This window comes from Rhineura floridana, chromosome 7 (genome assembly GCF_030035675.1).
Source record: "Rhineura floridana isolate rRhiFlo1 chromosome 7, rRhiFlo1.hap2, whole genome shotgun sequence".
Taxonomy (NCBI): domain Eukaryota; kingdom Metazoa; phylum Chordata; class Lepidosauria; order Squamata; family Rhineuridae; genus Rhineura; species Rhineura floridana.
This window is the reverse complement of record NC_084486.1, coordinates 154,754,681-154,781,905: the sequence shown is the minus strand read 5'-3', so window position 1 is coordinate 154,781,905 and position 27,225 is coordinate 154,754,681. Positions and strand designations below refer to the sequence as shown.

The 27,225-nt window shown below is 48.7% G+C and overlaps 1 protein-coding gene across 2 annotated transcripts; it reads left to right on the top strand.

Annotated features, from left to right (window-relative positions):
• The first annotated feature begins 668 nt into the window (after window positions 1-668).
• Window positions 669-25,641, top strand: LSG1 (large 60S subunit nuclear export GTPase 1). 2 transcript variants are annotated; one of them, XM_061637650.1, is made up of 14 exons: window positions 669-854; window positions 2,197-2,323; window positions 2,403-2,523; window positions 3,723-3,809; window positions 5,523-5,609; window positions 5,973-6,033; window positions 7,315-7,407; window positions 15,831-16,259; window positions 19,579-19,680; window positions 20,616-20,759; window positions 21,988-22,111; window positions 22,334-22,413; window positions 23,197-23,370; window positions 25,125-25,641. In XM_061637650.1, exons 1-14 carry the CDS (start codon window positions 765-767, stop codon window positions 25,302-25,304), a joined length of 1,899 nt encoding a protein of 632 aa, XP_061493634.1. In that variant the 5' UTR covers window positions 669-764; the 3' UTR covers window positions 25,305-25,641. The 2 variants fall into 2 exon arrangements, with proteins under 2 accessions (XP_061493634.1, XP_061493633.1); XM_061637649.1 differs by having other exon boundaries at window positions 7,315-7,491.
• Window positions 25,642-27,225: the final 1,584 nt, after the last annotated feature.

Sequence of the window (27,225 nt, the reverse complement as noted above, 5' to 3'; positions counted from 1 at the left end):
TGGTGTAGCTTCCTGTCTCTACTGGTAGCCACCCAGAGCTTTGAAGAAGCCCACCTGAAAGCAAGCCCCCCTCTCATCCACAGTGTCTTAGCTACAGTAAATGGTATTCAGAGGTATATTGCCTCCTTACAAGGAGGTTCTATTTGTTTCATCCCTTTCAAAACCACCTCAGTCAGGGCCTATCACGACTTTGTAGGGCAGCAAATTCCTTAATTATAAGAAATTGATTTTTGGATTCTGTTGTAGAGTCTTGGGCAAGTCATCTTCCGTCTCTGTAGCCGCCTTGGGGACCCTGTATGACCAGAATGTGGGACAGAAATGACCTAAATATAATGTAATATGATGAATGCAGTACAGATTTCAAAGGCATTTACTCGTTAGAAGAGCTGCGTAATGAGCCAGGAGGACATAGTAATTAACACACAGCTTTGCCCGTACACTAACAGCCAGCTGTGGAGGGATCGCGCGTGCAAGATGGGAGGACTCAGTTATATAAAGCTAGTCACAAAAATAACGACAGCAATGGAATCCGTGTTCCCAAGGGGGCTCTGCGCGGAGCGAGACGCCGTGGTTTTGCCGCCCTCTGGCGGGCCAGGGAGGACACTGCTTGGAACTGCATATCGCGAGAAGCGATTCCCGCCCGGAGTCTTAAGAGCGACGTACTGGACTGCGCACTTCTATTTGCCGAGCGCCTCCACGTGATCCGGACGAGTCCCTCCGAATCGCAGTCCCTGCGGGGACGGAATAGGTCTTCGGGAGGCGGCATGGGCAAGAAGAAAGCGGCGGTGCTGGGCCGGGCCCTCATCCGGGAACGCAGTCAGGGTCGAGGGGGCCGCCAGGCTGGAGCGGGATGGGTGAGCCAGCGAGCCGCCTACAAGCGGTTCCTTCCCGGCGCTGCCTTCCCCGCTACTCTGGGTCAGGGCGCCTTCCTGCTGGGCTCCTTGGCAAGGCTCGTGCGCCAGTTCATCCTAGGAGGGGCCGGGCCTGTCTGCGCGTGGGCTGGGCTGCTGCAGAGGTAGACTGCCGCTGAAGAGGGAGGCTCGGCTGGCCTGGCCTAGGCTGACTTCCGCCTCGCCCCCAGTTCATCGTAGCAGGAGCCGGAGAGGAGGCCCCTCCCACAGCCCAGGGGTAGAGGAGATGGTTTGAGGAGGATCTCAGGCCCGCCTGAGCACTGTGGAAGCCCCTTTTCTGGTTCTGAGTGGCTTGGCCCGCAGCCCTGGAAGGGGCAGCTTGGGGGAAGGCCTGTGGCCGCACGGTAGAGCAGCTGGTTGGCACGCCAAGGTCCCAGCTGCAATCCCTGGCCTCTCCAAATAGGGTTGGGAGAGAACCGTGTCTGAAACCCTGGAGAGCTGCTGCTGGTCATCTTAGGCAATACTGAGCTAGATGGACCATTGAGCTGACTCGGTGCAAGGCAGCATCCTATATTTGGCTTGTAGCTAAAGCAGAACCTCTTTGTTCAGTGGCAGTTTCCCTTTGACTGGCCAACTATTGGTGTCTTGTCCTGCTTGTAAGCTTCCTGGAAACATCTGGCCATCTGCTTCTGGAACATGATGCTGGTCTGTGTGGGCGCTGCAGCTGATCCAGCGAAGCCATTCATGTATCCTACCAACAGCTCTATGATGCCAGTGTGTGGAACCATCTTTTTCCTGGTGGACTCTTGTAGCTACGTGATGGACAGAAGTGTAACTGGTGCAGTTTTTCCCAGGCTAAAGAGCAGTGATGTTGACTTTCTGTCATTTGTGTAGCAGTGAAAGGCAGAACAAGTCAGACAAAAAAAGTGGTAACAATTCTGCAATACCGTGGAATAGTGACTAGTTGAAATGTGGTCTGTTCTGTCCTCTTTATCTGGTACTGCAATCCTGATGTGGTTTTCATGGGCCATACAAAGAACTGGAGTGACTTTGTGTTGCTGCTTTTGCATTGAGATGTCTGCCTTCTCCAGAATATATAATTGTCATTAGCCCTTGAGTTGCATAGGAGCGTAGGAACCTTGATTTAGCTCAGCATTGTAAAACATGACTGACAGCAGCTATCCAGTGTTTCAGGCAGGAGTCTGTCCCAGCCCTACCTGGAGGCACCCAGGATTGAACCTGGGGCTGTCTGCATGCAAAGCAGATGCTCTTATCACTCAGCTGTAGTGCCATTGAGCAGGTGTGTTGGTTTTGCTGAGCACAGTCCTGGATTCATTCTTCACAGCTCCACACAAGTGAATTAAACGATGGATACAACTGGGGACGTCTCAACCTTCAGTCAGTCACTGAGCAGAACTCGCTGGAGGAGTTCTTGGCTACAGCTGAGCTGGCAGGGACCGAATTTGTGGCAGGTGAGTTCCTTGCAAAGATATTCTTGTATTTCATATCCCGACTCTTTTGTTCCTTTTGACAATTTCTTTTGCTCTGCAGAGAAACTGAATATTAAGATTGTTCCTGCTGAGTCTCGGACTGGTTTGCTGACAACCGAAGAGTCCAAGAAGATTCAAGAACTGCATGAGCAGAACAAGCACTTCTTGTGCATCCCAAGAAGGTGAGTCTGCTGCAATCCAAGGTCCAGGTGATGTTTCACTTTCATCTCCTTGTGTATTGCACTTGATTTACTGCGGCTTTAGGGTCAACCTGGCTTTAGGATGTTGGTGGTTCACTACTGCATCTGCGTTAGAACAGTCATGTAAAACAGAGTGTGAAAGTCCAAGAACTAGAGAGCACGCAACTTCTGATTGCAATATCGATTTCTGGTTGTAAAATGGTATTTACATTCAAAGATGCATGTGCCCACTCAACTACTTCGATCTGTGGAATTGACACTGTTACAAGTGCCACATAATACTTCTTCTGCACTTGTATTACATCAATTTTTTTGCGTGGCACCACTTACACTTCGGAACTCCTTGCCTATTGACATCAAGTAAGCGCCTTCACTGTACTCTTTTCAGTGCCTGCTTAAAATATTTTTGTTTAGTCATGTCTACCTAGAAGTTGAGATTAAAGCATGTCTTTTTAGCCTACTGTTAATTTTAAATTGATTTTAAGTAGCTTTTGAATTTTTTTGAATATCTATTTTTAACAGTATTTTATTGATAATTTTAATGTTTTATTTTTATTTTCTGTAAGCTGCTTAGAGGTTTATTGCAGTCAAGCAGGATATATAATTTGGTAAATAAGTCATGAAAATAAACGTAAAGGAGACATATTGGAGCATAATATTCATGGCTTTTGATGTTTCTACCCTAATGAGCAGAGTATGGAAAATAAACAAGATCAGCATAAACACCTAGTAAAATAAAGTAAATTGGGGCTTGGTGAGATGCCTCCTATGATTGGAATGTGGCAATTGCAGGCTATGCCTTCTTCGAAAAGTATAGATGCATTGAAAAGGGGGGCAGGGGGATACCTGCGTCCATGGAAACCCTGTACACCTGTACAGTCACCCACGGGAGTGAACGTGAGAGCCCTGTTGAGAGCATCTGCATGAAAATCAATGAACAAAGAAATAAAAAAATACCGTGGACAGACTCTACTTAAGACAGCCAAACTAAGCGTGTGGATGATGCTTCCCTGAAACAATTTACTGATGTTTCAGGGAAGCAAGAATTAATAGTAATGGGGAATTCATCTATCCAATATCTGCCGGGAGGCAAACAAAGCATGGAATCTAAAATAATTAATTAAATAAAAATCCCCTAGCTTGCCTTTGCTGACAGTTTCCCCTGTAACTGGTTATTGCAGGCCGCACTGGGACAAGCAAACCAGCCCTGAAATGCTGAACCAAGCAGAAAGAGACCGCTTTCTGGAGTGGAGGAGGCAGCTGGCTCGGTAAGTGCCTCATCCTGGCCAGTGCTCGTGGTCAGCCAGATGCTGCAATGGGAAGTCCACAAGAAGGACATGCGTGCAGCTACTCTATCCTGTGCATGTTCCCTTACAACTGGTCTTCAGAGGTAAAAAATTTAAATGTACTGCCTTCAAGTCGGTTCCGACTTATGGCAACCCTCTGAATAGGGTTTTCATGAGGCTGAGAGGCAGTGACTGGCCCAAGGTCACCCAGTGAGCTTCATGGCTATGTGGGGATTCCAACCCTGCTCTCCCAGATTGTAGTCCCGCACCTTAACCACTACACCACACTCTTTGATAGAGAAGATGCATCAACATGGGAGGACGCAGGGAGGAGCGAAAAGCTGAGAATGCAAACTCTGTGATTCCTATACGATGCGGCTATCAGCCAGAGCAAGCAGAGTTCAAGTGCGTTTCCCTCCCTTTCCTCCTCAACACATGCCAAAATGCCACGAGTGGCCACAATATTTAGTAGAATGTTAAGTGCAAATAGTAATGGTGGTGGAGATGGTGATGACGACACTGTGCACTTCTGGAAAGCACATGTGGAAGGCCATGAGTTTGTTTGTTCATTCGTCCACAAGCGAAGTAGTATACAGTATTGGATATTCTCGAGTGAAACGTCCATCAGTGATGATCAGAGAGGTGGGCACTGGGCACTTCCCCCTCTTGTTGTTTTTTGTTGTTATTCCCTGCCTGTCAAACTGCCAAAACAAACTCCCAACAGCAATCACAAATCAATTAAATCAACGGAAAAACACACGTCAAGCCAATTAAAAACAGCAAATCAAATCAAAGGGCACTGAATCCCACTAAATGTCTGAAGCAGCAGCATCTTCAAGTGGCATCTCAAGCCATCTAAGTGGGTGCTGGGGGAACTGATGGGGCAGCAAGAAGGGAAGGGTTGCACGGAGTGGAAAGCCCTTCCTGCCTAGTTGCTCCCATCTTTTCTCTGGAGGGGATGGGGTACTCTGAGCAGGGCCTCTGAGGAAGGTCTTGCAGGAGTAGGGCTCTGGCTGTGGTTTGCTGCTGCGAACGGCATGCTGCGCCCTTACCTCAGTGCAGTGATGACATGGTTCTGAACTGCAGTTAATGCTGCTCTTGGTCATGCCCCACATACCATCAGCAGGAGTTGAAACACTGCTGATGAATGTTGTAACTGTTTACCTATTTATTATTGCATTTATATCCACCTATTCATTGGAGGAGCTCAAGGTGGGGTACATGGTTCTCCCCCTCTCTGTTTTATCCGCACAACAACCCTGTGAGGTAGATTAGGCTGAGAGACAGTGAGAGGCCCAAAGGTCACCCAGTGACCTCATGGCTGAGTCGAGATTTGAATCCTGGTCTCCCGGGTCCTAGCCCAGTTGCTCCACCGCACTGGAGGCACTAATCAACTAAATCCATATGCTGGTGGAACAACTTCAGCTAGCACAGGGGGAATTTCTCCCCCTTCTCCTCCTGTGCATGCTCCACACCGTCCCCAAATCTTCTATGGAGGGTTGGAGGGACCCCCCTGGAATAGTTTTTTTTGGGGGGGAGGAGAGAAACTGGAATGTGTGACTTGCACTACGTTGAATGCAACTCTGGCTTTCTGAAACATTGTTAGACAATTGCAGGGCAGATAAGAAGTCTCTGATCTATGGAATAATTGTAGCCTCTAAACACTCCCATTCCCCCCCCCCCCGTACATTCCAGACTGGAGGAAGAAGAGAAACTCCTTTTGACTCCATTTGAACGGAATTTGGATTTTTGGCGTCAGCTGTGGCGAGTACTTGAACGAAGGTGAAGCTTTCCATCGCTGCTCCTTGCCCTGTATTTCTCTGTTGCTTGGAAGGCTCACGGAGCTGCTGCAGCTCTCCTTGTTGCGAGCCAATGCCGGGGGGGGGTGATAAATCCCGAGTCCGGTCTCAGAGGCCCCAGCAAAGGCACCTGCTGCTGGCAGCAAAAGCCATTGCCCAGGGGCTGGGGTGTGAAGGGGGCATGAATCCCTGGGGCCGCCCCCAAGTTGACATGGCTCCATGCAATGTGCCATTTGGTTGAATGCCCCACCCCCAGGGCTGCTCTTTGGTGGGGGAGAGGGGAAGTCGGGCTGGGAGAGAACTTGGCCAGGGCAGCAGCAGCAGCATGTTCCCTTTTCTTTTTCAGCGATGTTGTGGTTCAGATAGTGGATGCCAGAAACCCCCTTCTGTTCAGATGCCAAGATTTGGTAGGTGAAGTGGGCCGGCTTGGCTTGGTTGGGCAGCAGCTTCCCAGCTAATGTAGAGGGCCTGTTCTGTGCCAAGCAAACCCAAATTTGCCCCAAACTCATCCCTCTCTGCCTTGTTACATACATGCATGTTCTGGACACTTGGAACTACATCATGAACGTGACAAGAGCCGGGAGAGGGCTGCTCAGATTTTCCCTAGGAAGCTGCGCAGTCGCAGAACAGGGTGTCTGCACTGAGGCAGGGAGGAAATTCTGCACTCTGAATGAATTATGCAAAGGATTGCACCATTAGGGTTATGCAGCATGTGCATCACTTGCTTTTTTTTGAACTTCGATATGAGCGCTTGTTGGATTTGAGCTTTCCCAAAAGTGTCTTGCAAAGGGCAGCAGGCAGACAAAAGAGTTGGGTGGTCTGGACAGATGATGGCAGTTGGCAAGAAGTCATCACTTGGGAGGTGCAACTACTCAAAGATAAGAGAGGAACTCCATTCCCTGAATCTAGGAGCGTTTCAGAGATGCGGTCTGCCTGTTTTCAGATGTGCCTCTGAAACCCCAAAAACTTGACCCCTGCCTGAATGGAGGTTGCAGTTTTCTGGATTGTGTGCTGCTTCTCAGGTTAAGCCAGGCACATGGAGGGCTGTCAGCCATTGGGGGTGGGGACCTTTGGTCCTGGTGATGCGGGGGGGGGTCTCTTAGTGATCCTGGGAGGTGGCAGACTTTTCAAGAGGGAAAGGCCAAGCTAAGATCTTAAAACAGGTACTTCCTTGTGTGAAGAAGAAGAAGAATCATTTCTTCGCTGTCTCTAGGACTGGGCTCTGCTGTGAGGAGACCTACATCTGAAGTGGGATGTGTGAGCATTCTGGGCCTGAGAAGGCCATCTAGTCCAGCTCCTCCTACATCAGGAAAGGAGCATCTTCCAAAGACCCTTAATAGAGTAGAGCACCCTCCATGGCCAAGTTTGACAAGTGGACAGGTCCACTCCCCTGCCAAGCACCTGATGTCACAATGACTTCACCAGCTGACCCATTTCTACATAGTGTTTTGGGCATGGCACTTTGGAGGTGCCACCGATCAGCTGTGTGGCATTGCTTCTCCACCCCGTTTGGCCCAGTTGGCATCGGCTGCAGGGGAGGTGGGTGTGGCTTGGCCATATGGGGAGGCCTGGCGGGCACAATTAGGCCCACAGGCAAGAGGATTCCCAGGGACTCCCCCCTTCTGTTTTGCTGATGGGTTTTTTGTGTGAGTTTGGAGGATGACTGCTGTCTCGCTTCTGTCTTGTAGGAGCGTTACGCAAAAGAGATCAGCCGTGAGAAGGAGAATCTCATTCTGCTCAACAAGGCCGACCTGCTGAGTGAAGAGCAGCGCTCTGCCTGGGTGCGCTTCTTCGAGGACGAAGGTGTCAGAGTGGTGTTTTGGTCTGCCCTGGTGGAGGGGAGGCGGCTGGCAGCTGGCTGTAAGGTAGCCGTGGGAATGGCCCTATCGGGAGGGGGCGGTGGTGGCGGCGGCAGCTTTCTTAGGGGAATGTTATCTGTGCTTTTCGACTTCAAAATGTTTCTTTTCATATACCACCTTCCCACCACTTGGCACACAGAAACTTTTCATGGAAATCATTGTACAGTTGTAAGAACATCATAAGAACCTGCTGGATGCGGCCAGGGGCCCATCCAGCCCACACCGTCCTGTCCTCACAGTGGCCAGCCAGATGCCCATGGGAAGCCTGAGTGCAAGAGCAGCACTCTCCCCTCCTGCAGTTTCCAACAACTGGTATTCAGTACACTGCCTCTGACTGTGAAAGTAGAGCACAGCCGTCATAGCCAGTAGTCACTGATAGCCTGATTCTCCATGAATGTCTAATCCTCTTTTATAGCCATCCACTCTAATAATAATAATAATACAATTTTATTTGTTAGTCGCCCATCTGTCTGACTTAACAGACACTCTGGGCGACTTACACAATATAAAGCACAATTTAAAACATATTCATACAACAGTAAACCACCTGTTAGTAATAGCCTAACCCACCCCAGAAATCCCATAGGCCTGCCTGAATAACAAGGTCTTTAAGGCTGGACAAAAAGCCATCAGGGAGGAGGCATGTCGAAGGTCAAAAGGAAGCAAGTTCCAGAGGGTGGGGGCCACGACCGAGAAGGCCCTCTCTCTGGTCCGCACCAGCCTAGCTGTTTTCACCGGTGGGATCGAGAGAAGGTCTTGTGAGGCCGATCTTGTTTGGCGGCATATTTGGTGATACTGGAGGCGTTCCTTCAGATAAACTGGGCCGAAACCGTTTAGGGATTTAAAGGTTAATACCAACACCTTGAATTGGGCCCGGTATACAACTGGCAACCAGTGTAGCTCCATCAACACTGGGGTGACATGATCCCAGCGACGGCTTTGCTTTATTAAGCGTGCCGCCGCATTCTGTACCAGCTGCAATTTCCGGACCGTCTTCAAGGGTAACCCCACGTAGAGCGCATTACAGTAGTCTAATCGAGAGGAGACCAGGGCATGTATCACTTGTGGAAGCAGATGTATAGGAAGGTAGGGTCGCAGCCTCTGTACCAGATGAAGTTGGTACCAGGCTGCCCGACTTACTGCAGCTACCTGGGGCTCCATGGACAGTTGAGAGTCCAAAATGACCCCCAGGCTGTGGACCTGGTCCTTTAGGGGCAGTCTCACCTCATTAAGCACCAGGTCAAAGTTTCCCAACCTTCCCTTATCCCCCACCAGTAACACCTCGGTCTTGTCGGGGTTCAGCCTCAGCCTGTTCTCTCCCATCCATCCACTTACGGACTCCAGGCAATTGGACAAGGTTTCCACAGCCAACTCTGGTGAGGATTTAAACGAGAGATAGAGTTGCGTGTCATCCGCATACTGGTGACACTGCAGCCCAAAACTCCTGATGATAGCTCCCAGCGGTTTCATATAAATGTTGAATAGCATGGGGGCGAGGATAGAGCCCTGTGGCACACCACAATTAAGGGGCCAAGGGTCTGAAACCTCATCCCCCAATGCTACTCGTTGATATCTGTTGGAGAGATAGGAACGGAACCACCGTAAAACAGTGCCTCCCATTCCCAGTCCCTCCAAGCGATTTAACAGGATACCGTGGTCAACGGTATCGAAAGCCGCTGAGAGATCCAGGAGGACGAGGAAAGTATGTTCTCCCCTATCCAACGCCCTCCTCATATCATCCACCAGAGTGACCAAGGCTGTTTCAGTTCCATGTCCAGTCCTGAAGCCCGATTGGAAAGGATCTAAATAATCTGCTTCCTCCAAGTGTGTCTGTAACTGTTTAGCCTCTGCCTCTTGTGGGAGCGAATTCCATGGTTTAACTACATGATGTGTGAAGAAGGACTTTCTTCTGTCTCTGTCCTGTATCTTCCAGCATTCAGCTTCATAGGATGCCCATGAGTTCTAGTGTTAGGAGACAGGGAGAAAAACTTTTCTCTATTTACTTCAGGGCTATGGAGTCGATACACCAAACCTTCAACTCCGACTCCCCTATTTTTCTACTGTCCGACTCCAACTCCACCTAAAATTGCTTCCAACTCCACAGCCCTGGAAAGGGCTGTAAATGTCTTTTTAAATTGGAAGCTCTCATAGGAGCATTTTTATTGCTGCCTGAATATGCGCTGATCTTGGCATCACAGCATTTTTCATCTGGGTCCTGTGTCATACACTGACACACAAAACGTTTTCCATCTTGAGTTAGGGTGAAATGCTCAACTACACCTGACTTCATGGGAAGCTTCTTTGACATAATGAATTTATATTTTAAAAAATTTGTCAATCAAAATTTATTTTGAAGCCGGAGTCGGTACATTTCTACCGACTCCAACTCCACCCAAAATTGCTTCCGACTCCACAACTCCAACTCCACAGCCCTGTTTACTTTCTCCATACCATGCATAATTCTATGAACTTCTGTCATGTCACCTCTTACTCACCTTTTCTCTACACTAAAAAGCCCTGAATGCTGCAACTCTTCCTCCCAGGGGAGTCGCTCCATCCCCTTGATCATCTTGGCTGTCCTTTCTTGAACCTTTTCCAGCTCTACAATATCCCTTTTGAGGTGAGGCAACCAGAACTGTACACAGTATTCCAAATGCGGCCGCACCATAGATTTATACAACGGCATGATGATATCGGCTGTTTTATTTTCAATACCTTTCCTAATTATCGCTAGCATGGAATTTGCCTTTTTCACACCTGCCACACACTGGGTCGACATCTTCATCAAGTTTTCCACTACAACCCCATGGTATTGTTCCTGGTCAGTCACCCCCAGTTAAGACCCCATGAGTGTATATGTGAAATTCAGATTTTTTATTCCAATATGCATAAATTTAGGTCCTTTTGAAACTCTTTGCCATCTCTTTGTTTTAATGACCCTGAATAATTTGGTAGTATCATCAAACTTGGCCACGCAACTACTCACCCCCTAACTCTAGATCATTTATGAACAAGTTAAAAAGCGTAGGTGCCAATACCGATCCTTCAGAACTCCACTTCCTACAGTGCTGCATTGGGAGAACTGTCCATTTATTTCCACTCTCTGCTTCTTGCTGCTTAACTTGTTCTTCACCACAAGAGGACCTCTCTTATTCCATGACTGCTGTGCTTACTGAGGAGTCTTTGGTGAGGTACTTTTTCAAAAGCTTTGCATGTCCAAGTACACTATGTCAACCGGATCACCTCTCTATATGTTTTTTGACACTCTCAAAGAACTGTAATAGATTAGTGAGACAGGAAGAAGCCATGCTTGTTCTGCTTCAGCAAGGCTCACTCTTCTATATGCTTGGTTATTTTATCTTTAACAATACTTTTTACCAGTTTTCCCGGGACAGATGTTATGCTAACCAGCATGTAATTTCCAGGATCCCTTCTGGATCCCTTTATAAACATTGGAGTTTCATTGGCCACTTTCCAGTCTTCAGGTTCAGAGGCAGATCTGAGGAACAAGAAACATGTTTTTGTTGGAAGAGCAGCAATTTCACATTTGAGTTCTTTGTGCACTGTCAGGGAGATGCCATCCAGACCCAGCAATTTGTCCATTTTTATTTGTCTATTCAGCCTGGGACTTCATCTCTCGTCACCACTGTTTGCCTCAGTTCCCCAGACTCCCTTCCTGCAAAAGTTAGTTCAGGTTAAGGGATCCGCCCTATATCCTCCACTGTGAAGACAGATGCAAAGAATCCATTTAGCTTATCTGCAATCTCCTTATCCTGCTTTAGCACACCTTTGATTCCTTTGTCATCCAGGGGTCCAACCACCTCCCTAGAAGGTCTCCTGCTCTGTATGCATTTAAATAATTTTTTGTTGTTGGTTGTTACGTTTTTAGCAATGCGCTCCTCTAATTCCTTTTTAGCATCCCTTATTGTCTGCTTACATATCTTTTGCCAGAGTTTGTGTTGCTTTTTATTCCGCGACTTCCATTGTTTGAAGGAAGCCTTCTTGCCTCTAAAAGCTTCTTTGACTCTGCTCGTTAACCACTCTGGCATCCTAAGAACCTAAGAAGAGCCTGCTGGATCAGGCCAGTGGCCCATCTAGCCAGCATCCTGTTCTCACAGTGGCCAACCAGGTGCCTGGGGGAAGCCCGCAAGCAGGACCCAAGTGCAAGAACACTCTCCCCTCCTGAGGCTTCCGGCAACTGGTTTTCAGAAGCATGCTGCCTCTGACTAGGGTGGCACAGCACAGCCATCACGGCTAGTAGCCATTGATAGCCCTGTCCTCCATGAATTGGTCTAATCTTCTTTTAAAGCCGTCCAAGCTGGTGGCCATTACTGCATCTTGTGGGAGCAAATTCCATAGTTTAACTATGCGCTGAGTAAAGAAGTACTTCCTTTTGTCTGTCCTGAATCTTCCAACATTCAGCTTCTTTGAATGTCCACGAGTTCTAGTATTATGAGAGAGGGAGAAGAACTTTTCTCTATCCACTTTCTCAATGCCATGCATAATTTTATACACTTCTATCATGTCTCCTCTGACCCGCCTTTTCTCTAAACTAAAAAGCCCCAAATGCTGCAACCTTTCCTTGTAAGGGAGTCGCTCCATCCCCTTGATCATTCTGGTTGCCCTCTTCTGAACCTTTTCCAACTCTGTAATATCCTTTTTGAGATGAGGCGACCAGAACTGTACACAGTCTTGTTTTTGCAGAAAGTATGGAACTTCTCCATCTTCTTTTGCCAATTATATAATCAATTTGATTCCTATATTGACCATCCGGTGATGTCCACATGCACAGTCGTCTTTTTGGTTGCTCAAAAAATGTGTTTGCAAGAAACAAATCATTGGCTTCATAGAATTCAATAAGTCTTTCTCCTGCTTCATTTCTGTCACCTAAGCCCCATTTCCCCACAATTCCTAGTTCTTCTCTGTTCCCTACTTTTTGCATTCCAGTCCCCCATGATTATCATCGTGTCTTGTTTTGGGGTGTGATCAATTTCCTCCTGTACTTCTGCATAAAATCTCTCCAATTCTTCTTCTGCATTTAACGTTGGAGCGTAGACTTGGATGATGGTTATGTTAATAGGTTTCCCATTTAATCTCATTGATATCACTCGCTCAGACCTTGCCTTGTAGCTCCTAATTGCTCTTGCTACATCACTTCTCACTATTAAAGCAACCCCATTTCTTCTTGATTTCTCATATCCTGCATAAAGTATTTTGTAATTGCCTGATGTCGATGAGTTCTAGTATTATGAGAGAGGGAGAAGAACTTTTCTCTATCCACTTTCTCAATGCCATGCATAATTTTATACACTTCTATCATGTCTCCTCTGACCCGCCTTTTCTCTAAACTAAAAACCCCCAAATGCTGCAACCTTTCCTCGTAAGGGAGTCGCTCCATCCCCTTGATCATTCTGGTTGCCCTCTTCTGAACCTTTTCCAACTCTATAATATAATAATTTTACACTTGTTTATATTGAATTGCATTTGCCATTTTTCCGCCCATTCACTCAGTTTGGAGAGGTCTTTTTGGAGTTCTTCGCAATCCCTTTTTGTTTTAACAACCCTGAACAATTTAGTGTCGTCAGCAAACTTAGCCACTTCACTGCTCACTCCTAATTGTAGGTCATTAATGAACAAGTTGAAAAGTACAGGTCCCAATACTGATCCTTGAGGGACTCCACTTTCTACAGCCCTCCATTGGGAGAACTGTCCGTTTATTCCTACTCTCTGCTTTCTGCTTCTTAACCAATTTCTTATCCACAAGAGGACCTCTCCTCTTATTCCATGACTGCTAAGCTTCCTCAGAAGTCTTTGGTGAGGTACCTTGTCAAACGCTTTTTGAAAGTCTAAGTACACTATGTCCACTGGATCACCTCTATCTATATGCTTGTTGACACTCTCAAAGAATTCTAATAGGTTACTGAGACAGGACTTTCCCTTGCAGAAGCCATGCTGGCTCTGCTTCAGCAAGGCTTCTTCTTCTATGTGCTTAGTTAATCTAGCTTTAATAATACTTTCTACCAGTTTTCCAGGGACAGAAGTTAAGCTAACTGGCCTGTAATTTCCGGGATCCCCTCTGGATCCCTTTTTGAAGATTGGCGTTACATTTGCCACTTTCCAGTCCTCAGGCACGGAGGAGGACCCAAGGGACAAGTTACATATTTTAGTTAGCAGATCAGCAATTTCACCTTTGAGTTCTTTGAGAACTCTCGGGTGGATGCCATCCGGGCCCGGTGATTTGTCAGTTTTTATATTGTCCATTAAGCTTAGAACTTCCTCTCTCGTTACCACTATTTGTCTTAGTTCCTCAGAATCCCTTCCTACAAATGTTAGTTCAGGTTCAGGGATCTGCCCTATATCTTCCACTGTGAAGACAGATGCAAAGAATTTATTTAGCTTCTCTGCAATCTCCTTATCGTTCTTTAGTACACCTTTGACTCCCTTATCATCCAAGGGTCCAATTGTCTCCCTAGATGGTCTCCTGCTTTGAATGTATTTATAGAATTTTTTGTTGTTGGTTTTTATGTTCTTAGCAATGTGCTCCTCAAATTCTTTTTTAGCATCCCTTATTGTCTTCTTGCATTTCTTTTGCCAGAGTTTGTGTTCTTTTTTATTTTCTTCATTCGGACAAGACTTCCATTTTCTGAAGGAAGACTTTTTGCCTCTAAGAGCTTCCTTGACTTTGCTCGTTAACCATGCTGGCATCTTCTTGGCCCTGGCGGTACCTTTACTGATCTGCGGTATGCACTCCAGTTGAGCTTCTAATATAGTGTTTTTAAACAACTTCCAAGCATTTTCGAGTGATGTGACCCTCTGGACTTTGTTTTTCAGCTTTCTTTTTACCAATCCCCTCATTTTTGTGAAGTTTCCTCTTTTGAAGTCAAATGTGACCGTGTTGGATTTTCTTGGCAATTGGCCAGTTACATGTATGTTTAATTTAATAGCACTGTGGTCACTGCTCCCAATCGGTTCAACAACACTTACATCTCGCACCAGGTCCCTGTCCCCACTGAGGATTAAGTCCAGGGTTGCCGTCCCTCTGGTCGGTTCCATGACCAACTGGTCTAGGGAATAGTCATTTAGAATATCTAGAAATTTTGCTTCTTTGTCATGACTGGAACACATATGCGGCCAGTCTATGTCTGGGTAGTTGAAGTCACCCATTACTACCACATTTCCTAGTTTGGATGCTTCCCCAATATCATATCTCATCTCCAGGTCTCCCTGAGCATTTTGATCCTCTTGGCCCTGGCGGCACTTTTCTTGATCTGCGGTATACACTCCAGCTGAGCTTCTAATATTGTGTTTTTAAATACCTCCCAAGCATTTTGGAGTGATTTGACCCTCCAGACATTGCCTTTCAACTTCCTTTTTACCACTCCTTCACTTTGGGGAAGTTTCCTCTTCTGAAGTCAAATGTGACCGTGTTGGATTTTCTTGGCCATTTGCATGTACGTTTAATAGCACTATGGTCACTGCTGTCCATCGGTTCAACATTTACATCTTGCACAAGGTACTTAAGATTAAGTCCAGGGTTGCCACCCCTCTGCTCGGTTCCATGACCAACTCTTCTAGGGCCCAATGATTTAGGGTATGGAGGAAGTTTACTTCTCCGTCGTGCCTCACGCTGCCTTATTCTAGGCCTACCCTAGTCATGGGATCATCACGTTTTGTCTTTTTCCCCGGGGGGAGACTTGTTCCGAACCAGACCCTCCTCAGCTCTGTTGACTTACCCCACTTGCAGTTTAACAGATGAGTTAAGGCTCTTAAAAATGTACTTATGCGCTCCAGAAACTTAGTAACTTCCACCTTAACCTCCATGCTGTATAAACCTGTTCCATTTATGCGCAATAGACCTGTTCCAGACTCCCCAAACTGGTGCCCTCCATGTTGGCTGGGGCTGGTGGGAGTTGTAGTCGAAAATATTTGGAAGGCACCAGGTTTGGAGAGGTGTTCTGTACTTCCATATTGTGGTGCCTTCCCACTCGGGTTTCATGTCCCCTGGACTTTCCTTTGGCTCTTTGCTTCCGGAGGAAGATGGTCAGACTGAAAGAACAAACTGAAACAAAGGCTAACGTGTGCCAATGTTCAATGCCTATAAATTCTACATTTTTAATTAAGGCAACTGGATTTTTGTTGCAGCAGGCACACTTCTAGATTTCTTTAAGGGAAACTGGGTCTGCTGTGGTTGGTGGAAAGCTAGCATCAGGGGTGCGTGCGTGCTGGTGGGGTGCCCTGCCCTGCCCTGCCCTGCCCTGCCCTGCCCTGCCCTGCCCTGCCCTGCCCTGCCCTGCCTGCAGCCAGAGGGGATGCCCTGTGATGCGAGTTGTGCTTCCTTTGCTCAGGGGGCAGAAGCGGGGCAGCTGCTGCACCTGGATGATGATGCGTGTTCCAGTGAGACGGAAGGACAGACCTCAGTCACCAACGTGGAAGCTGGAGCCGACTCTCTTTCTCAGTCTCCTGGGAGCAAAGAGCAGGAAGGCAGCGAAGATGAACAAGAAGAAGACAGCGACGTGTATGAGGACTGCGAGGAGGACAGTGAGGAGGAGGAACAGGCTTGGCTGACCTGCTCCGAAGATGAGGAGAGCAGAGCCACAGCTGGGTCTTTGGGGCAAAACAGGACTGACAGCACTGAGATCCAGAGGCCAGGACCCCTCCAGGCCCAGCCCATCAGAAACAGCAGCCACTTGGTACAAAGAGACGAGCTCCTAGAGATATTTAAAGGTGTTCATTCTGGCAAGAAGGTCCGAGAAGGCGAGGTCACCATTGGGCTGGTGAGTTGTGGACTAACGGGAACCCCGCATGGTTGCCTTTTCGTGGTGGTGAGCCTCAAAGCATCAGACATCCTTTACTTGTCCTTAGTCTGGAGCCATAGGCATCTACTTGGGGGGGAGAGAATGGAGGCAGTGCCCCCCCCCGTTGATCCTTCATCCCTGGATTCCCAGTTCTAATTTTTAAACAAGCAACCTTCTCACCCTTGTAAAACTCAAGATAAGATAACATGGCAAAATATGCAGGCACTGTTCTGCCAGTTTGTTTTGTTAGAAGCTTATTGGCCTCCATGATTTAGTGTGAATAAATGAAGTCATAGCTGTGGCTGACATCTAAGAGAGCAGAGCTAACCATACAGGTTTCAGCTGAACATCAGGAAAAACTTCCTAACTATTAGGAGTGGTATGAGAACAGAACCAGTGACCTAAGTTGATGGTGGGCTCTCCAGCACTGGAGGCCTTCAAGAGGCACCTGGACAGGCACCTGTTGGGGATGCTTTAAGTTGAATTCCTACTGTGGGCAGGGGAGGAGGTTGGACTCGATGGCCTTATAGGCCCCTTCCAACTCTACGATTCCTTGATCCATTGGGAGGAGGAGGGCAGGATATAAATTTAGTAAATAAGTAAATAAATATAATGTTGATGGTTTCTTCTGTTTTTATTGTTCGTTGCCTGTTCCTCATAAACAATAAAAACGAAAAAGATATTGCTAGGCTCCTTATAGGTAACTTAATTTGTAACAGTTTTTTTAAAAAAACTAAAATATATTCAATTCATAATTATCTGAATAAACTGTACTATTAATATAAAGACCATGATAATTGTACAGGCAAACCAAATTACACATAATACATTTTATGTTCCTCAAGTACAAAGTGACTTTAATCTGTAAATGGTGCTTTAAAAAAGTATTGCATTTTTCCATTTCCCCCCAAATTTCCATGAAAAAAAAAACTGGGGAAAAACGTTTTCCCCCAATAGTTTCAACATTTCTGGAAATTGTACATCTCTAGGGGGAGATGAAATAGAATCACAGAATAGTAGAGTTGGAAGGGGCCTATAAGGCCATCGAGTCAGGAATGCAGGAATCCAAATCAAAGCATTCCCGACAGATGGCTGTCCAGCTGCCTCTTGAAGGTCTCCAGTGTCGGAGAGCCCACTACCTCTCTAGGTCATTGGTTCCATTGTCGTATGGCTCTTAACAGTTAGGAAGTTTCTCCTGATGTCTAGTCGAAATCTGGCTTCCTGCGACTTGAGCCCAGTATTCCATGTCCTGCACTCTGGGACGATCGAGAAGAGATCCCGGCCCTCCTCTGTGTGACAACCTTTCAAGTACTTGAAGAGTGCTATCATATCTCCCCTCAGTCTTCTCTTCTCCAGGCTAAACATGCCCAGTTCTTTCAGTCTCTCCTCACAGGGCTTTGTTTCCAGTCCCGTGATCATCTTTGTTGCCCTCCTCTGAACCCATTCCAGTTTCTCTGCATCCTTCTTGAAGTGCAGAGACCAGAACTGGATGCAGTATTCAAGATGAGGCTTAACCAGTGCTGAGTAGTGGAGAACTAGTAGTTCACATGATTTGGAAACTATTCTTCTGTTGATGCAGCCTAACATAGCATTTGCCTGTTTTGCAGCCACATGTAGTAGTCCTAGAAGCGCGGGCTGTGAAGAGGGTGATGGTTATCTCAACCACATGACAGGAGGGGAATTGGGGGGAGGTCATGTGGTGAGGGATCTTGCTTGCAAAAATAGCTTGAAGGGAAAGGGTTAATAGGCCATCTCTCTCTCTCTCTCTCTCTCTCCCTCCCCCCCCCCCGGCAGTACCCTCAACTGCAACCAGCTTTGCAGCACCCACTTGTCTGTATTTCCCTAAGAGATAAACCCTTAAACATCCTTGTGTAGTTTGAGCCTCGGGATTGCTGCGTAGCAGCCTTCATCAACCTCTGGCCTCCAGATGTTTTGTACTATAACTCCCAGCAGCTCATGCCATGCTGGATGGGGCTGGTGAGAATTGTAGTCCATGCCATTTTGAGGGCACCAGGTTGGCAAAGGTAGCTGTATAGGCTTACACCTTTTGACTGCTTGCACACTTGAAGTGAAAATCTCTCCATTATAGCATTGCAAGATATAAAAAAGTTTTAAGAGCAATTTCAACATTTTGAAAAGGCACAAATGCAAAGCAACTAGGAGAAATTAAGACACACACACACACCCCCGTGAAATGCTTGTTTTTTTGCATTTAGGGTGCTTTTTACATATTTTGCATGTATTACATTTGTATGGCTATAGTTCTTTCTCAGGGGAAACTTAAGCAGCTCTTCAGGGCAGAAGGTTTAGGAGCATGGTAGTCATTGGGGCAGGACCAGCCAGGGAGCTGCACAGAGATGAGGGGTGCCAAGCGGACGGGGGGCTCACTTGCCTGCGTCATCATGGGGTTGAGATAGCCAAAGACTGAATTCTCAGGAGTTGCCCGCTGGTTGAGGTTTGGACCGTGCAGCCAGCATGCTGGCTTTGAGTGCCAGGGCCCAGCTGCTGTGTAGAGAAGGGCACATCTCAGCGTCGGTAGCGGGGCTGTGGAGTCGGCACGTCAGACCTTCCACTCCGACTCCTCTGTTTTTCTACTATCCAACTCCGACTACTTCATAAATGGCAAATGTATATTAATTTATTAATAGTAATAAAATATTAATATTAAAATACAAATTTTGTTTTGAAGCTGGAGTCGGTACATTTCTGTCGACTCCGACTCCACCCAAAATTGCTTCCAACTCCACGACTCCGACTCCACAGCCCTGATAAGTAGAGTGTTCCTCTCCTCACTTCTGATCTGCTGTGACCAGCAACAGCTCAAATGTAGGGAGAACGGCTTCTCTCTTGAGGGAGGGAAGGGTGTGTCCTGGGCAGTCTCTGGAAATTGTGCAGTGAAGGTTGTAATTCCTTGAGGGGCTCGCAGCCTGGCATTTGGAAATGTGCTGTGGCAGCCAGCCATAACGGTTGCCTGAGAGCCTGACGGGGGGGGGCTCTTAGCAGATGTTCCTCTCCCTCCCCCCTCACTTTAACTTCTTACAGATTTCAGCTTTTTTTCCTTTTCTTTTTAAGAAGGTGGCCTTTTGCTGAAATTCTGTTAACCTTCAAGTCTCCAGGCCAAAGTTGACTGTGCTGTTGGAGACCATTTGGTGGTTCCCCAGCAGGACGGCAGCCACAAGGCCGGCAGCCAATCACGCTCCAGCCTGGTTCTCCTCCTCTGGTGCAGCAGGCTGAAGAGCTGCTGTGCCAGCCTGCCTCGGTGCCAGCTTCTCCCTTTCTTCCTCTTCTTCCATCCTAGGTGGGTTACCCCAACGTTGGAAAGAGCTCCACTATCAACACCATCCTGGGCAAAAAGAAGGTCTCTGTGTCAGCCACGCCGGGGCACACAAAACACTTCCAGGTACTGCCAGAAGCTGCTGGAAGGTTTCCATACTGGCTGCTGGGGCCCCTCCTGGCTGGCAGCGGCTGGGTGGAGCCGGGCTCTTGTGTGGCACGTTCACCAGAAGGACGGGCGTCTGGCTGCTGGAAGCTGCACCTCGGCAGGTTCCACACATTTGCAAGAGCTGTGGCCCTTGAGGAGAGGAGGGCTCTTAACCTGCCTGTGCTGCTCCTTGCCCGAGCGGAGCTTCCCAAGGCAGGAGAGTTTAAGTGGCCACAGCCAAGAGGACCTCTGGAACTGGCCCACCAGTGTGCAAGGGCCACGCACTGAGGGCCTCCAGGATGACTCTTCCAAGTTGCTGCATTGTACACCTGATCCTCCTCCCCAGGAGACTTTCAAGGCCTCAGTGCCTTTGCAGATTGCTGAGGCGCTGGGCATTGAATGCTGCCGGCCCTTTCCCCCTCTGGTTTCCTTTGCTGTTATGCCATCTTAGGCGCCTGGAGCCCTGCTGGGCCCTTGTCTTTGCAACGTCGAAGGAGCTGCCCTGCCTGTCTGTGTCACGGCGCCTCTCGCTTGCCCGTCTTCTTTCTGTGCTCTGCCTTTCGCCTCCCCCTGCAGTCTCCGCTGGCTGCCCGGCCCTTCTTTTTATTGACTGCCAGGGCTCTCCAGAGGAGGTGCCCTTCAGTTTTCCCTTTTGGCTTCAAAAAGCTAAAAGGCCCAAGGGAGGGGGAAGGAAAGAGAGAGCTGGGACTGACATGGTTAGCAGCAGTGTGGAGAATTTGAGCCGAAGGCAAGGCCCTGAAGCCTGCCCTGCCATGTCGCCCTACGTGGAGCTGGGCCTCTGTGGGCAGCCTCTTTTGCTCAGCCTCCCCACCCCACCCCCAGAGGCAGCGTGGGCTCCAGGGGGGCCTGCCAAGGGGAGTCGGAGATGAGCCCTGTTTGTTTCCATCTTGCAGACGCTGTACGTGGAGCCTGCCCTGTGCCTCTGTGACTGCCCTGGCCTGGTGATGCCCTCCTTTGTCTCGACGAAGGCAGAAATGATTTGCAGTGGGATCTTGCCCATAGACCAGATGAGGGACCACGTGCCCCCCGTCTCTCTCATATCCTTGTCTGTCGCGTGCGTCTCCCCCAGCTGCCTGCCGTCTCCGTCCGTTGAGCAGCTGAAGGCCAGCCAGGGTGCCGGTGGTGAGAATCTTGCCTACAGTCCTGCCTGAGCCAGGAGTTTGCTCTGTTGTCACACAGGCTTTCCCTAACCTTGGCGCACAACTCCCAAGTCTCCCACAGCCAGCACGGAGGGCCGTGCGTCTGGAGGAACCCCTTCCCCCGGGGAGGGCTTGCCTGCCCTTACAGTCTGCCTTCTGCCCCATCAGAGCCCCTCAAGGTGGCGTCCCAGGCCATCCGTTGTTCCCTTGGCTCAGCATTCTCTTCTTCTGCCCCCCTCCCACCACCAGCCAACCTGCAGTGTCGCATTTATCATTCTGATGTATTGATGTATATTTTTAATCACCTCATCAAATACATTTTCAAGGTGATGTACAGTTTATTAAATATAAAATAAGATTAAAAGCACCACAATAATAATATAAAATCAGCAGTAAGAGCCAAAGCCAACAAAAAAGAATAAAAACCTGTCAGACTGCCTAAAGGTCTAAAGCCACTTAACCACAATATGTCAGCAGAGACTGGCATTAAAAACACATTAAGGCCCAGGAGAGTAAAAGTGGTGTCAAAAGAGCACCTCCGGTATGGGTGCCAGGTGGGCATACCTACAGTCGGGGGCCACAGCAAAAAAGCCCCCCTCCCTCCATACTTCCGACTGAGGAGGCACTTAAAGAAAGATCACAGGGAGAAAGCTGTCGAGGCACGTTCAGCCTGCCTGAGTTCCAGTCTGTTACCTTCATGTGGCCTTGCTGGGATGCGTGCTCGCAGCTGTTCAGACTGAGCGAGGCAAGAAATTGGCGGGGAGGGGTGTGTGCATCTGCTCCACCCCACAGATGTCTTGCCTCTGATTTGTTGGTAGTTTTTCTTATGCCCCTCCAAATGCAGTTTGTGTGCAGCACGGGCAGTCTGGCATGTGGGGGCTTTTCAGAAGATCAAATCATGCAAGTTGCTCTCCAGGCTACCAGTCTGGGCTGCTCCTGTGTTGGGAGGTGAAGGCTGAGCGGGTGAGGCGCCCTTGGTACACTTGGAAGGCACGAAGGAAGTGCCAGCTCACAGGCGGGCAGCTGCGGAGGGGCTGTGTGGAGGAGGGCGAGCTGGTCTGGCTTTGGGAGCTGCACAGCTGCTCTAGGCACCCCCTCCCCAGAACTTGTTCCTTCACTGGCTCACGTCTGCCAGCGCATTCCACGGCCCGTCTTGGAGGCAACCTATGGAATCAACATCATCCGGCCTCGAGAGGACGAGTCGCCTGATCGGCCGCCAACGGCAGAGGAGCTGCTGACGGCCTATGGATGTGAGTGATGGGCCCTGCGTAGCGGGTGCGGGGACCTCGCAGCTTCTTGCCCCGCTGGGTGGCTGCTGGTCCGTCAGGCCAGGAAGGGCTGCTTTCCTGGCCAGGGAAAGGGCTTTGCCTGCCTGAGCTCCTCTGGTTGCTGTCAGCAGCAGCTTGCATTGTAACCTCCTTTGCCTCTTTCCTCCCTCCCTTGCCTCCCCTCCTCTTTGCCCCCCCCCAAAGACATGAGAGGCTTCATGACGGATCATGGGCAGCCGGATCAACCCCGCTCAGCCCGTTACATACTGAAGGACTACGTCAGTGTAAGTGCTGTGGGCTCCAGAGCCTGTGCCAAAGGGGGAGCAGCATGTGTGCGTTGTAAACCAAGTGCTGGGAGGGGGGCCAGCTGGGAATCCAGTAAATAAACATATCGGGGGGGGGAGAATTGAGAGGGGAAATGAGAAGTTTATCCCCCACATCTCTGTATTGATTTGCGTTTCTCTTCCCCTCTCCCCCCGAAAAAAAAACTTTTAGGGGAAAATGATAAAAAATCTCAAAAAAAACTTTAGAAAACTGCTGTTTCTTGTTTCTCTTCAACATTCCTTGCTGTAATATTTTAAAACCAGTTTTTACCCCTTACTATTTAAATTTGTGGGCAGTTAAAATGCCAAGTTATATGTATGTATAATTTGCACATCAGGAAAAACTTCCTAACTGTTAGAGCCATACGACAGTGGAACCAATGACGTGGAGAGGTAGTGGGCTCTCTGACACTGGAGGCCTTCAAGAGGCAGCTGGGCAGCCATCTGTCAGGAATGCTTTGATTTGGATTCCTGCATTGAGCAGGGGGTTGGACTGGATGGCCTTATAGCCCCCTTCCAACTCTGCTATTCTATGATTCTATGTACAACTGTGGGCTCTACTGGGCCTCATCAACACACTCCTGTTGACATTTCATGAACCTTCATTTTTCCACATTTCTATACGATTTGCAGGTCAGAGATAATGCGAGTGGATTCGGATATCTTTTGTTTGGAGGCTAAGGTAGTGGTCAGGTAGACCCCTGTTTGACTGTTGTCTCTCCCCCCCCCCTCGGTCTCTCACAGGGCAAGCTGCTTTACTGCCACCCACCTCCTGGAATTGACCCCACAGACTTCCAGCTCTGCCATGAAAGAAGTGCTCCAAGCAAGGCTGCCGAGCGCAATGCAGAAAGGCAGCCTGGCAGGACACCGAGGGCAAAGCAGATTGAAAACGTGGTGGACTCAGCCTTCTTCCATCAGGTAAGGGGCAAGTGCCCAGGAAGATGCATGCGTAGACTCTGCCCTGCTCACAGCAGACCGACTGAAAAATAGCCCCTCCCCCAGATACCTCTGTTTCCTCGTGCAAAGGTTTTGCTGAACTTGTGCCAAGATGTTTCACTGAATTTGTCCAATCCTCTTTAAAGCCATCTAAGTTGGTGGCCATCACTGCCTCTTGTGGGAGAGAATTCCATAGTCTTAACTATCCACTGCTTGAAGAAGTACTTCCTTTTGTCTGTCCTTAATTTTATTTATTTATTATTTTATTTATATCCCGCCCTTCCTCCCAGCAGGAGCCCAGGGCAGCAAACAGAAACGCTAAAAACACTTTAAAACATCATAAAAAGACCTTAAAATACATTAAAACAAAACAACGTTAAAAACATTTTTTTTAAAATCAACTTTAAAAAAGGGTTAAAAACATTATTAAAAAACATATTAAGCAATTCTAACACAGATGCAGACTGGGATAGGTCTCAAAAGGCTTGTTGAAAGAGTAAAGTCTTCAAAAGGCACTGAAAAGATAGCAGAGATGATCTTCCAACATTCTGCTTCGTTAGATGTCCCTGAGTTCTAGCATTATAAAAAAGGGAGGAAAGCTTCCCTCTATCCACTTTCTTCATGCCATGCATAATTTTATACACTTATTTATTTATGTATTAAATTTTATATCCCACCCTTCCTCCCAGAAGGAGCCCATGGGTTCTGTCGTATCACCTCTTGTTTCTCTAAAATGCTGCAACCCTTCCTCATAGGGGAGTCGCTCCATCCCCTTGATCATTCTGGTTGCCCTCTTCTGAACCTTTTCCAGCTCTACAATATCCTTTTGAGCAGAGGTGACCAGAACTGTACACAGGATTCCAAATGCGGCCACACCATAGATTTATACAATAGAAGGCGCTTTGAGGTCACCTGGTGATGAAAAGCGGCATACAAATATACTAAATAAATAAATAATAATGATATTGCCGGTTTTATTTTCAGTACTTTCCCTAATGATCTCTAGCATGGAATTTGCCCTTTTCACAGCTGCCGCACCCTGGGTCATCGCCTTCATTGGGCTATACAACCCCAAGGTCTTGTTTCTGGTCAGTCCCTGCCAGCTCAGACTCCATGAGTGCATGTTTGGAATTAAGATTGTTTTACCCCAACGTGCATCACTTTCCACTTACTCACATTGAATTGCATTTGCCATTTTTCTGCCCTTTCACTCAGTCTGGAGAGGTCCTTTTGGAGCTCTTCACAATCCCTTTTTAACGACCCTGAACAACTTAGTATCATCAGCAAAGCTGGCCACCTCACTGCTCATCCCCAATTCTAGATCATTTATGAACAAGTCAAGAAGCACAGGAGATCCCAATGCCGATCCTTGGGGGACTCCACTGGGAGAACTGTCCCTTTATTCCTGCTTTCTGCTTCCTGTTTCCCAGCCACTTTCGGATCCACAAGAGCACCTCAGTTGTACCTTTGGGCAAGGAACGGAGTCAACTTTTTCCTTTCTTCTCCTTGCATGTGAGCTGCTGTGTATGGGGGGAAGGGAGTGGCACATAGTTTGCCCCCAAAGACCCATTTTCCAACAGGTCCAGGTCGTCCTGCCTTCCCTCATTTGCCTCTTTAGATTCTGGACCTTTTGGAGGCCTCAGTTGCTGGCTTTGCCCTTTGGCTTCCTCTTTCCCAGCCGCTCTGGACTCGGCAGCCCTCTCCCCTCCATTACACATCCTTATCTTGTCTTCCAGGAGAGTGTCCGTGCCCTGACCAGAGGCAGCCAGTCTGTGACGGGGAACAGAGCAGGTGTCAGCCCATGGAGTCTTCCAGCATCCAACTCTGAGGATCGCTCAGGAAAGCCCTGGAAGAAGCACGGCAACAGGAACAAGAAGGAGAAAATCCGTCGCGTAACGAAGCACCTGGAGGCTTAACTGTGGGGGTGGACAATGGGCGCACCCCTGGTCCTCTCCCGATGCCATGCCACATGCACCAGACAGCGGTGCCAAGGGCTGGATGCCCCAACCCCTTTGAGGCGACTTTTTCACAGGTCATGCCAGTGCAGGGCAGATAACAGCCTTGGGACTGCCTTTGGCTGCTGCCTCAAGGAGAAGCACTCATGCTCTGACATGCTTTCCTGACAAACGTGGGGTGGTGGTGGGAGAGGAACTGTTTTGCAGTCATTTTGGCTGGTGATCCAAGCCCAATTCCACTGAAGCCCACAGCAGGAGGCTCTTTTCCACTTTGGAAATAAAATTTCTTACATTTCCAGTCACTGTCTCTCTGTTAAACATGACAAATTGTGATGTTGCCTAGGCCTGTTCTGACAGTTAGGATGCACTTTCCAACCCCTTCCTGCCCCCACTCCTGCCCCTTCCTGCTGCTTCTCCCTCTGCCTGCTGCTAGTCTGTTGACAAAGAGGTGGGCAATCTATGGCCCCCATTTAATTTAATGCGAGAGAACTCTTGAGGCAATGGAGCCATTGCCAGAACAGGAAAAAGAGGTTGTCTACCTCTGAAGTACAAGAATAGCAGCGAGGCTTGGGCAGAACTCCTTCACCCTCTGCTGACGCTTAGTTCATAGAGTTGGGACCTTGGTGGTCATCTAGCCCAACCCCCTGCCAGTGTGGGAAATCCTTTACTCCAGTGTCCCTGATCGGTGGCTGTTCAGCCTCTCATGAAAAGGACTTCGTTGCCACCTTCCAGGGCAGCCTGTTCCACGGCTGAGCAGCTGCAACCATCAGGAAGTTCTTCCTGGCATTTAGTCAAAATCCCTTTTCTTGTCATTTGAACCTATCAGTTCAGGCCTTCCTACCCTCTGGAGCAACAGAAAATTAGGTTGCCCTCTCATCTGTGCAACAGCCCTCCAGATGCTTGGAGATGGCTCCTATTACTGCATTTTTTAAGGCTTTAAGGCTTTTTAAGCAACTGATGAAGCTCTCTGTCTCTACCTATGGCACGGCGTGCTGCAAGCCAATCTCGTGGGCAGCTCTGCTGTGAGACCAGAACTCAAGCTGATATCAGTCAGGCCCTGAGCCTGGGCTTCAGCAAGGCCAGGCATGGGGATTCCCCGGAACAGCATTGCAGCTTCTTGGCGTTGGGTGACTTGCTGGTCTGCGCCATGTGTGGCTCTGCTGCTTATACTGTCTCCAGACGACTCTTCTGCCCTCCGCCTCTGCCTCACTCTCTGTCCACCCCCAAGATGAAAGGAGTCTGTCCTGAGCATGGATGGCAATGAGCGAACGACAATGGGCGGTGCCCCCCTTCCTGGCTTTCTGCTTCCGCCATTATTCTCCTTCATGCTCTGGGGCTTGGCATAGTGACCCTGCCTCAGCAGAGGTGCCCAATGTGCCCCAGTGGTGCTGTGAATATGAGGAGGGTGGCCACCCCAGGAGGCAGAGAGGGCAAAGGATGCCAGGCCGTGCCATGGCCAGCCAAAGAGGCTTACCTGAAGCACAGCTGGCAGCAGCTGCCACACTGGAGTCAGGAGGAGGTTGTGGCCAGTGAAGGGGGCTCAGAGGAGAAGCAGCCAGCTGGTCCTGGCCCCGGCCCCCTCCAGTTTCCCCACTCCCTGGCACTGTCTTCTGCACAGGGGAAGAAGGGCTCTTCCTCCCCTGGGCCTCTTCAGAATTCTGCTGTCCCAACAACTCCCCCTCCTCCAGTAGGAGCTGCTCAGCCCAAGGGTAGGTGAGCAAGAGGCACAGGCACCCTCTGCCACGTGGGTGGCCCAGAGCCCTAGCCTGCTTTGCTCCCTGCCCCTGCCTCTCTTTGGCTCAGGACTTTCAACTGGCAGGCACAAGGAGCCCTTCCACCGCCCCCCGGCCTTTTCCCCAGGGTGTTTTTCCCTAGACTGCTT